General features: G+C 36.7%; 1 protein-coding gene across 1 annotated transcript; it reads left to right on the top strand.

Moving 5' to 3' along the window:
• Positions 1–10,530: 10,530 nt before the first annotated feature.
• On the top strand, positions 10,531–11,989 carry DMAC1 (distal membrane arm assembly component 1). The gene is made up of 2 exons (XM_028107277.2): positions 10,531–10,835; positions 11,702–11,989. The coding sequence occupies exons 1-2, from the start codon at positions 10,562–10,564 to the stop codon at positions 11,764–11,766; spliced, it is 339 nt and encodes a 112-aa protein (XP_027963078.2). The 5' UTR covers positions 10,531–10,561; the 3' UTR covers positions 11,767–11,989.
• Positions 11,990–12,674: the final 685 nt, after the last annotated feature.

Below are 12,674 nucleotides of genomic sequence, written 5' to 3'. Positions count from 1 at the left end.
CTCTAACAGTCCACTCATGGATATTATATTTAGAAGATAATAAGTACATATATAAAAAATTGAAATTATCTGAATTACTTAAAAATAGAAGATTTTTAAAAGCCAAAAAATTTCAATTTGGGCAAGGTTTTAATAATGGGCACTCATTTCAGGAAGGCAATTTGGCTGTACTTGTCAAGCCAATTACTGAGTTTTTCAAGGGGGAAACTATGGACATTTTAGCAAAGGAAATTTTATTGCATAGGACTGTTGTAAGGATTACCAGAGATTTAGTATCCCTGGCCCTTGAACATTGTCATTGTGACAACCAGAAGTGCCTCCTTATATTTCCAAATGCCCTGGAGGGTAGCACCCCCAGTTGTGAGCAAACTGTATCAGTCAAAATAGGTTAGGTTATGCTCCAGTAACAAACAACCTCACATCTCAGGGGCTTCATACAATAAAGATTTATTTCTCTTTTATCCTACATATACAAAGCAGGTCAAGAGGAATATTCTGCTTGTTATAATGACCAGGGACCAAAGCTGATGTGGTTCCATCGCAATATGTATATGTGCAATCACTATGGCAGTGGTGATCACGCAAGGGTATGTTGCAGAAAAGGGAGAGTGGAGCAGGGGCATGGCAGCTGCAGATATCAGCATGAGTCAGCAAAGCACAATTCTTGAAGGTGAAGGGCACACCTTAAGTCCCTGCATTCTATGGACCTAGTTTTGCTCCATGAAAAAAGAAGGTAAAGTGAAATAAAAGAAACCCGCCAAGAAGCCACGCATGCAGGAAGCACACTGTCTCTGTGCCAATATAGGAGAAAAAAGACTCTGAATTAAAAAAGAAAACCCCCAAAGTTGCCTATTTCATTCACTGGAGAGAAAAGAAGGCTACATGAACTCACATAAGACTCCTTGAGCCAAGAGGATCATACCAACTGGCCAGCAATTCAGTTCTGGCTCTGTCCTGATGTAACCTGCTCTTAATATAAATGGGAAAACCCACCCTTTCGAAGATGCATAATGACAAGGGAATCAAAAGAGGATGTTCAAAGATACACTAAAGAAAAAAAAAAGGGAAAGAATGGAAGAAACAAGAAAAATAATGGTAAGTTCATAATAACATCCAGAAATATATTGTCATGCAGCATATAAAAATCACGACCAAATATTTCTTCCCAAATTAAAAAAAATAAAAACCAGTCAATTCTCTGAAGCAAGAGCTCAAAACACAAATAAAAGAACTTACATACAAGAAAACTAGACAGCAGGAAAAAAGATAAAATATGAATTGTCAGAACTCAAGTGAAGCAATAGGAGAAGAAAACTAAAGTATCAAAGGATTATAAGGACAAAAGTAGAGGAATATGAGAGAGAACAGACATTGCTATAAGCACATTGAAGAGCAAAGCTAAAATAAATAAGAAAACAAATAGAAAGAATTTGTAAGAAAATTAAAGAAGATACAACAGGATATATAACTGGAATCATTGAAGGAAAGAGAAAAAACAACAAATACTAAAGAGCAGATCCAATTGGCAATGGTACTGTGATGGTTACTTTGCTGAGCCCACACTAGACTCTCAGGGCACAGGTGAGGGGTTGCATGCAGCATGTCACACTGCCTTGTCATTCTCCACATGGGGCAGTGGCTGTCACTCTCTGGCCACTGCCCTTCCCAAGGTCTATGGAAGTAACGACAACATCAACAAGGGACAACACATTGCTAGCTGCAGGAAAATATGTGGAGTCTATTTCTTGTCACAAAAAGACAAACATACAGCTTTCTGAATCCATGAGCTGACATGGCCTGAACAGGCCCATTTATCACTGGAATTGCAAATGAACTATAGAACAAAGCAGCTACTGCACATTCTGGAGAGAGGGAAAAGAGAAAAGCGTATGAAAGTATGAAAGTCCAGCAGAATATGGACAAGGATATTACTCCTCATCTTCAGGCATCTCCAATCATCTACAGTGGAAGTTAAAAGCCTGGTCCTTTTTCCTTTCTTTTCTTTCTTTCTTTCTTTTTTTTTTTGTTCTGGTAATGGAGGCTCACCACAAAGACATACCTCCAGAAATTAGGGAGATGGTGGTTATACAAACCTATTTTTTAGATTCAGCAATAGAATAAGCCAGCAGAGCCGAGCATTAGAAACAAAGCTCCAAAAGATGATCAAATACTTCTAAATGAGCAGATAGCCAAAATTGTGTATCTAAAGAGACATGTGGCATTCCTTGAGGCTAAAAATAAAAAAAAAAAGGTCAGTCTTCAAAGAAGCCTGATAAAAAAGAAGCCATAGGTAGATGCTGACTTTCTAGGAAAAAATCAGAGATATGGAGCTTGTAATTATATGTAAAAACACATCATCAATCTAGTAGAAATCTGAAGCAAAAATAGGGACATCCAAGGACATGCTGATATCCAGTCTTTTCTTTAATTTTCCATCCCTAAAACTTCCTTAGAGGAATATTCTTCTTTTTTTTAAGATTTTGTTTATTTATTTGACAGAAAGATCATGAGTATAGTGGGGAGAAGAAAGGGGAGAGGGAGAAGCAGACTCCCCACTGAGCAGAGAGCCCAACACCGGGCTCGATTCCAGGACCCTGGGATCATGACCTGAGCCGAAGGCAGATGCTTAACCGACTGAGCCACCCAGTGCCCCAGGAATATTCTTCTTGAGAATATTCTGAAAGGACTTAAATTTAAGTAAAATAGAAGAGCACATGAGAGGAGGAAAGGAAGGGCAATAATGTAGTTAATACACAACAACATATAGAAAACCACCTTGCCAAGATACTCTCCTGCAGTGTATTTCAGAAGAAAATGCAGACCTGTGACTTAGGAAACAATCACTCAGTGTATCTGATTTGGTAAACACCAAAGTCTTAGAGGTTCAGTTTATTCTATTGTAAACCAAATATCTACTAGGAGATCTTTACCAAGAAAATATTATTTTTCTTTTCTTAAGGTTCTGAATGTATAAAAATGTATTTTGTATACTAATCTATAAAATCATAAAGGACTATCCAACATCCAATTTTTAATGAAAGCCTAGGGCTCTCTGTAATCATTTTGTTATGCAAATTTTATTCATTCATATGAGGTGTTTAAATTACATACCGTTCTAGATTAAACTATATGTACCACTCTTTGAGATTCTTTAACCATAAAGATTACATTAAGACTAACAGAACTCTTAAATTTCTATTTTATAAGGAAAGAAAAAATGATTAGTTTTTTTTCTTAATTATCAATTTACATAATTAATCAGGATGCCTTGGTAAATTTAACGTTTTTGGTTGTTTGCTTGTTTGTTGTATAGTGCATTATTTTGAAAATATGCGATGAATTATCCTTTTGTCTTCAATGATGAATGGAAGTAATGTTAATTGGCTGTATTTGGTGACAAGAAAACAATAAAATAATTGTGCCTTAAAAGACATAATTCAGATAAACATTCTTAAAACAAAGATAAAAGAATGTGTATATGTGTACATATATACACATATATGTATATTTGTCTCTAAAATATGGTATTATTTAATATGTATAATAAATGATATACAATAATAAATATATAATATATAATATGTGTATCATTGTTTATGCCTGGAAAACTGAACTAGAATAGTCAACAAAGATATATATCCTGGTAAAATGTTATTGGATTTCAACAACCTGAAAGGAAGAGAAGGGGAGGGAGGGGAGGGGGAGGAGGGGAGGAAAGGGGAGGGGAAGGGGGGGAAGAGAGGGGAGGGAAGGGAAGGGAAGGAAGAAGAAAAGAAAATCACTCAGGCATCTAGGCAAAAAGATCTAGTCACTTATATCAGAGATTAAATTGACCTGGCCTCAGAATATTTCACAACAATATTCAATGTCAGGAAATTGTGGAGTAGCACAAACTCCTTAAGAAAAATTTTAAAAAGTGTTGGAGTGCCTGGGTGACTCAGTCTGTTAAGCATCTGACTCAATTTTGTCTCCAGTCATGATGTCAGGGTCATGGGATCAAGCTCTGTGTCAGGTTCCACGCTCAGCAGGGAGTCTGCTTGGGATTCTCTCTCCCTCTGCTTTTCCCCCACCTTGTGCTCTATTGCTCGCTCGCTCTCTCTCTCTAATAAATAAATTAAAAAAAAAGAAAATAAAGTGTTATACTTTGCTGTCTCTGGGTTCTTCGGAGTGCAGAGTCTGGAACAAAGGTTTAATTAATTTGTGGCTGCTGTAACAAATTGTCACAAACTTGGTGGCTTAAGACAACAGAAATTTATTCTCTCACAGTTGTGGAGACCGGAGTCTGAAATCAGTATCACTGAACTGAAATCAAGGTGTTCACAGGGTTGTGCTCCCCCTGGAAGCTCTAAGGGGGAATTTGTTCCTTGCCTCTAACAGTTTCTGGTGGCTGCCCATATTCCTTGACTTATAGCCGCATCACTTCTTGGTCACAGTGCCTTTTGTTCTGTGTGTACGCTTTGTCTGCATGGTATTTATAAAGATACATGTGACTGTATTTAGGGCCTTCCCAGATAATTCAGCATATTCACTCCATTTCAAGATCCTTAATTAATCACATCAGCAAAGACTATATATAAATATATACACATACACACACACACACACACACACATATATATTAGCATTTATAAGTTCAACACAGGTTATAAAGAAATTAAAGGAATTGTAAGAGGCTACTCTTCTCATTTTAGTGCAAGTAAACTTGAAAACTGGGATGAACTAGATAATATTCCAGAAATGTATAATTTGCCAAAACTATTTGCAGCAGAAAATTTAAACATATTTCTAAAATACAAATAAAGAAATGTGTCAAAGAACTTCCTTCCCCACAGCCCCTGCTTCCCCCACCAAAATAATGAAGTGCCTGGACTAGACAATTTCACAGGGAAATTCTTTTTTTTAATTAATTTATTTTAATTTTAATTTTATTCTATTATGTTATGTTAGTCACCATACAATATCACAGGGAAATTCTAACAAAACTTTTTAAAAAACAGATAATTCCAATGGTATTTGAACTGTTCTAGAGTACAGACAAAGAAGGAATGCTTCCAAGTTCTGTTTATGAAATGGGTATAAAGGTAATCCCCAAAGTCAATAAGAATTGCACAAAAGGAAAGCTATCAATCACATTTCAAAAGTTCATCAGAAGGCACTAATAATTCAATGTTAAGATATTTGGAAATCAGTAGTCTTCTTGTATTCAAATAGCAACCAGTTAGAAGACACAACAGAAGGAAAAAATTCCTTATTTTCAATAACAGCACAAAAGGTAAAGCGTCTGAGAGGAAATGTGTGAGGTCATTATAAAAAAGATATTAAAATGTTACAGATGAACACAAAATAAGATATGAACAAAAGAAAAAGCATTCCATGTCCTTGCATAGGATGACTCAACATCATAAAGATGTCAATTCTCCCTAAATTAACCTACAATTTTCACACAAGTGTAATAAAAATGTCAGCATCATTTTGTCAGAATAATCAAGCTAAGTCAAAAGTTCATGTGGAAAAATAAACATGTAAAAATAGCCAAGAAAATCTGGAATGGGGGGAACCTGTCTCCAAGTATTAACACATCACAAAGCTTTAGTAATTAAAATACGGTGATACTGGCACATAAATAAACAGACAAATCATGGAGCAGAACATGAAGTCCAGGAATAGACATACATCTATACATGGCATTTTAGAAAGCGGCATTCCTAAAAGGTAGGGAAAGATGGATTGTTTAATAAATAGAATTGAGAAAAATGGATTGAGGGGGAAAGCTGATTACATTCCTAACACCTAATAATAGGAGAAATTCCAAATGTATTAAAATTTTAAGTGTTTAAAGAAAAGATCAAAATACAAGGGGAAACCATAGAAAGTAGAAGGCCTTTCTAATTATGATGTGAACCTCAGAAGTTATAGAAAGAAAGATAGCTAAACCATGAGAGACTATGGACTCTGAGAAACAAACTGAGGGTTCTAGAGGGGAGGGGGTGGGGGGATGGGTCAGCCTGGTGATGGATATTAAAGAGGGCATGTATTGAATGGAGCACTGGGTGTTATACATAAACAATGAATCATGGAACACTGCATCAAAAGCTAATGATGTAATGTATGGTGATTAACATAACATAATAAAAATAAATAAATAAATTCAATTAAATATTTTTAAAATGTTTGTGGTAAAAAGTACAAGCAAAGTCAAAAGGCAAATATCAAATTGGAAAAAATTATGAACTTATATCACAGACAAATGTTAATCTCTCTAATGTATAAAGAATTATTAGAAGTCAGTGAGAAAAAGACAATTCAATGAAAAAAATGGGCAAAAAATATGGACAGTTCACAGAAAAAGAAGTATGAATTGTCTTTAAACATATATTAAGAAGATCACTAATAACAAGAAAAAGTTAATTAAACCACTTTTACCTATCACACTGACAGAGATTAAATTCACTATTTGGGGGAATAGGATAGAGAAACAGGTCTCACACTTGTTGGTGAGAGTGTAAATTGGTACATATTTTGTGAAAGGCCATTCGGTAATGTCCATCAAGTTTATAAATACTATAGCCTTTCAGAAATATATTCTAAGATATACTTACATGTTTTTTCTTTAAGATTTTATTTATTTATTTATTTATTTATTTATTTATTTATTTATTTGACAGAGAGAGACAGTGAGAGCAGGAACACAAGCAGGGGGAGTGGGAGAGGGAGAAGCAGGCTTCCCGCTGAGCAGGGAGCCTGATGCAGGACTCAATCCCAGGACCCTGGGATCATGACCTGAGCCAAAGGCAGACGCTTAACGACTGAGCCACCCAGGCGCCCGATAAACTTACATGTTTGTGATATGATGTATGTACAAGGTTATTTACTGTGGCACTATTTGTAATACCAAAAGACTGGAAGCAGCCTAAATGTCTTTTAATGTCTATGAATATGAGACCAGTTAAATACAGCACATCCATACAGTGGAATACTACAGAGCCCTACAAACACATAAAAAAGCACTTTACATATTGGCTGATATGGAATGACCTCCAAAGTCACTGGAGGAAAGAATATACACACATACACAGACATCTCTGAAAAGACATACAAGAAGCTGATAAAACTGGCTGTGTTAGGGAAGGGGAACTGGGTGACAGAGGGACAGGAGTGTGAAGGACAATTTTTATGGCTTTTGCAGTTTTAAAATTTATAAATAAATAGGAGAGGTCGTAAGACGTTGTGAGTCATAAGTGCCAAAATGAACTATAGAGAAAATAAGTAGTAAGAAATAAATAATAAATAGTTACAATAGAGAGAATGAAGTAATCTTTCAACCTTCTCCTTCTATTTCTTTCCCCCAAAATGCACACATCTTCTTCTAAATATAGTTTTGATTGCTTTCATTAACCTCTACCTTTATCCTCAGACCCTACTGTTTCATTTATCTCAAGATGTGTCAAGATTTCTAATAATTTGCCCATCAAAGTTATATCTCAATCTCATTTCAACCTCTCAATTTCAACATGTGCTATGTGCAATAACAAACAAGCTGAAATTATTTATTTGAGGCAATCATAAGAAAAGAAACACATCTTTTGGAAGGTACTTTAAAAAAACAGTAGTTAAAATCTTGCCTGTTGTTTGGAAAATGTGTCATAGGCCATTTTAATAATACTTGTTTAGAGAATTAAACATGTCCTCTCCTGGCATCTTTATGTAATATGCACAATAAAGAAGGTAAGCTTTTAGATAAAAGATGACTTAATAAAGTCACATATCAGATAATCATGGTGTCCATGGAGATGCACAAGCCTATATATCAAGACATGAGAAAATATTAAACTTTATATTTCTATTATATTATCTTATCCTCATAATTTATAAAGTAATATAAAATTTGTAAATAATAAATAGGCATGCATAACTGTTATTGTGTGCTCAACCTTTTTTGTGTGTGCATGTGCTCAAACTTTTATCCACAGAAGTGTGTAATCAAAATGTTTGGTAACCACTGTCAAATGATGTTTTTTGTTTGTTTGCTTGTTTTCACATAAATAAGGAGAAATCACATACACTATAGAATGTTGAATCAGGCATAGCGAAAATCAGCTAAAAATTGTGAATTTCTAAGTGAAATGTTATTAAATTCATTTAGTATGGAACTTAGCAAAACACTAACTGAAAAGAGGTATTTAGTAAATAATAGAACTTCCAAGTTAGGAAAAAAGTGTTAGATTTCACCTATTCCAAATCTCCTATTACAAACAGGAGGTAACCAAAACTCCATATTACAAACATTCTCTAACAGGCTAGAGAGAATAAATAATGTTTTCTATGTCATATGACTGACTCATGGTGACAGAGCCCGCTATAGAACCCAAATTTCCCAACCCTTTGTCTTTCTACTGGACAATACATGGGGGTGAGAGAGAGAGAGAATAAAATGGAGCGGGTCTTTGAAATTAAGCAGCAGGCAACCTGTGTTCTCATGATTGCATTTTTTCCTATTACTTTCTTTTCTCCTATTATCCATACCTTTATTTTTTTTCAATCCTTCCCAAAATCACATCCCATTTAGAAAATGGAATAATGAATTTATTTTTTATCATGTAATTTTTTAAGCCACTCTAAAGGAGAAAAATTCAAACCTGAAGTTAATCCTGTTTTCATCCACCTCCTCTGACAGAATTGACCTCTGAACTCTAAATGCCTTTTTCTTGACAGTGATCCCCTGAAAACAACCAGAAAAAAAAAAAAATACACATGCAACTCTACCCAAAGGAAATGGAAGGTGAAATGGGTTGGGAATGGATGCTATAGCAGTTGAATTGCAAAGAAGCAATCAAAATTAAAAATTTATTCCAAAGGGATGGTAAGAATGTAAATCTACAAGAACAGATCCTATATTAACTCTTCAAGTCCATTAGCCTGATTCTGAGTTGAGTTATCTCCAGGGCTCTCAGAATAGAAACAATACCATGAGGATGACAAAATCGAGATCATGACGTTAGGAAAAAACTAAAGAGAAATGAAAAGTATTGGGCGCCTGGGTGGCTCAGTTGGTTGAGTGACTGCTTTCGGCTCAGGTCATGATCCTGGAGTCCCAGAATCAAGTCCCGCACCGGGCTCCCTGCTCGGCAGGGAGTCTGCTTCTCCCTCTGACCCTCTTTCCTCTCGTGCTCTCTATCTCTCATTCTTTCTCTCTCAAATAAATAAATAAAATCTTAAAAAAAAAAAAAGAAATGAACAGTATTTATCCAGGTAATTCAAACCCATTTTTAATACCTTGATTATATTTATGTAGTCCCCTCACAGCATTGATAAAGGGAATTTTCAACTTTGAATGTTTCCTGCTCTTGAGCTCCCAGAGAAGCTATACTTTAACATTTAACAAGGTCAAAATGATTTGACAAAACCTTAAAGCATGGGTTCTATATCGGAGCACACATTGGCCTTCTTTGTTTAAAAATAAATGATAAGGGGCGCCTGGGTGGCTCAGTTGGTTAATGGTCTGCCTTATGCTCAGGTCATGATCCCAGGGTCCTGGGAATGAGCCCCACATCAGCAGGGAGCCTGCTTCTCCCTTTCCCTCTGTTGTTTCCCCTGCTTGTGCTCTCTCTGTCTCTCGCTGTCAAATAAATAAATAAAATCATAAAAGTAAATAAATAAATAATAAGTAAAATACAAAATAACCAAAAATGAGCATTCTGAACACAAGGGGAAAAAAAAGAAACTTCCCCAGTTCTCATAAAGTCATACACCCTTCCAATATATTAAACACTAAGATAAAGTCTGTGACATTCTGGAATGTTCTTCATCATGATGTCATTCTTTATGTAAAAGCATATATAACCTTGCACGGAATGTTTCTTCCCCAGAACACTCTCTTCTTTGTGAATACTGTGTACCCCAGGCAGCTATCCTAACTTGTACTGGAATAAAACTCTTTTCCTTTCTCTTTAAAATTAAAAAAAAAAGAAAGAAAAGAAATGTTTGTTCATTTTGCATCGACAATACGTACAGGTGACATATAAGAAATTTGTATTGACACAGGTATTGGTTTCAACTATGGCAATGTCACTTAACCAGTTTTATCATTTTTTAGGAAAATCATACCTCATTGGGTTGGGAAGACTAAATTGCATAATGCAGATAATCGCTTAGCAAAGTGTGTAGTATATAGTTAAGCACATATAAAACTTAACTCTTTTGAGTTACACACCTTCAGACAGGTGAAGTGACACGCTCAAGGGAAGAAACTTAGAAACCCAGACTCCTCCTCTAAGGAAACTAAGAATTGAGACATTTAGGAGTTTGTCTAAGTCATAATCCTGAAAGTGATAGCGGCTGGCTGTAGGGATAGATGGCCCCAAGTAAGGCCAAGGTTGTTGCCACACAAATCCACAAGGTAAGGCCCGCCACCATCTTTTCCCGTTGGAGGCAGGCCTAAACTACATTTCCCAGGGACTCTCAAGCTGCTTCCGGTGCAGTGCGCCGGCGCTCTGCTTTCCGGCCGTATCTTTTACGTCAGTTCCGTCCATAGACTAGCCTCCCTGAAGCCGAGCTCCTGAACATGGGTTCTTTCCTGTCCCAGCCTCTACAGCAGATCAAGGTCCCTGCGCCTCCTGAGGCCACCAACTCCGCCGAGTCCCTGCTCCGCCCTGCACCTGGAGCGCCGACCTCTCCAGCGGAAGCCCCTCTATTTAATAACTGCTGGAGCTGTCGCGTGCTTTCAGGGGCGGGGCTGATAGGGGCGGGCGGGTACGTGTACTGGGTGGGGCGGAAGCCCATGAAGCTGGGATACCCCCCTGGTCCAGGGACTATTACGCAGATGGTCATCGGCATCAGTGAGAGTCGGGGCAACGCAGGGACTTTGGGCAGGGGGAGAGGGAGAAGTGGGCCGGAGCCACGTGGGCGGGTTGCGGGGCTGGTCACGTGGCGGAGGTACACCAAATGAGAAGCAGGGGCGGGGAGAGGAAGTTGTTGGGATGCTTTCCTCATTAAAGAAAAAATCACAGTATTGAGAACTTTTACTAGCTTAAATCTTTTTAATCCTAACAATGGCTATTAAACATAGGTATGATTATAGTAATCCTTTTTTACCGCCGAACAAACTAAGGCACAAAGACTAAGAGGTATTATGTTCAAGGTCAGATAATCGGGATGTGACCCAGCTGGCGCCAGACCCCATTTTTTTTTTCCTCCAGGTGCTGGAGAAAGTCTGAGTGAGAGTACATAATCTTGGTTAGGAACTAGGGCTTTGAAGTCACATCTTAGGCATGACTTGTAAGCCCACATTCTAGGTGTACCATGGGTAAAGTGGCCCACAGTCCTTATCTGTAGCAATAATAATTATGTGGTTATTATGATAATTGATTGTTAAGGTATCTTACAGTAAAATGTAGTAATTCTTTTTACTCTTCAAGCCAGTTGAATGGGTAGAATTTTAGGTTTATAGATTTCTTACCTTTTTAATTAGATTCCCCAAATCAGTTCTCCTTAAGTCCCTTTATTGCTTGAGGAGGTAACCGATTTTTTTTTTTCCTCTGAACTTTCTTTTCCTTTTTTGAGTTTGACTCTTAATAAGAGAATGTAATGGTGATGTATCTTCTAGGAGTGTTGTGAGGATTAAATAAGGTGACATATATGAAAGCACCTAGTAAACTGAGGTGTAACATCCATGTAAAGTGCTGTTTGTTGTTTTTTTCCCTAGGCATTGCTTGTTGGGGTGTAGTCATCCTTTCAGACCCCAAAGGAAAGGCCTTCCGTGTTGACTGAAAGTACTGCCTGTGAAGTCATCTTCTGTCCATGTCCCCAGGACACGAGAACAAGCATGGGATTATGGATGTTCTGGACAGACAAATGGACATTGACAGACTTCAGTCCTGAGAATACTACAGAACTGAAAGACAAATGTGGGTTGTTATTCTTTGGCCTTGAGTGTTGTGGCCGCTTTCTCAGGCTCCACAGGGAACAATAAATCTCTCAGAGAAGAGAACAAGTTCTGTGTCTTACCTGGTATAATAATTAAAAAAAAAAAACTAAACAATTTTAAATTTAAAAAAAAGAGGAAATGATAAACCAAGTTGGGAAATGAACTAAACTATTATTTTAAATAGTTCTCTTTACTTTTCCTGTTATTGGGTCCACACCTATGAACAGTCTTAACACTGGATTGGCATCATTCAATGTACAGAAGTACATAAAACTTTATCTGTGCACTGCTCATAATTTCCAAGGTGTTGGCAAATATATCAGCTTATGAGAGTTTCAAAGCTACTCTATTTCACTGATGGTAAGTGAAACTTAAAAATAGTACTGGTGATTTGTCCAGGGTCATTCAGCAAGTCAGTGGTGTATCTAGAACTTGTTAGCTCTCCTTCTAGTCTTTCAGAACTCGGATGATTCCAAAGAGTCAAGAATTACCTTTATGAAACAAAAATCAGCATATAATTAAAAGTACCAAAAAACTTGAGAGAAATTCACATTTATCATTGAAAACAAAAACATTTGGTTCTTTGTCCACAACCACTGGAAATGTTTCTGTGATGACATTGACATGCTTTTGAAATAATGACTTAAAATTTGATACTTCATTTCTAAGAGAAGCATGTGCTTCCTACCAGTTGTTTGTTTTTGTTTTTTTTTTTTTCATTTCTGATATACCCTAGCTTCTCTATAAAGTT

This window comes from Eumetopias jubatus, unplaced genomic scaffold (genome assembly GCF_037043125.1).
Source record: "Eumetopias jubatus isolate StellerSeaLion01/CBP00866 unplaced genomic scaffold, mEumJub1_p1.0 scaffold_15, whole genome shotgun sequence".
In the NCBI taxonomy this organism is placed as follows: Eukaryota; Metazoa; Chordata; class Mammalia; order Carnivora; family Otariidae; genus Eumetopias; species Eumetopias jubatus.
The sequence above is the reverse complement of the archived record's forward strand: the minus strand, read 5'-3'. Positions and strand labels throughout refer to the sequence as shown.

Excerpts from the sequence above, each read along its gene's own strand:
- DMAC1 (XM_028107277.2), top strand. The coding sequence starts at position 10,562 with ATGGGTTCTTTCCTGTCCCAGCCTCTACAGCAGATCAAGGTCCCTGCG. Across the intron at positions 10,836-11,701 it reads GCAGATGGTCATCGGCATCA|GCATTGCTTGTTGGGGTGTA; the intron begins GTGAGAGTCGGG and ends TTTTTTCCCTAG.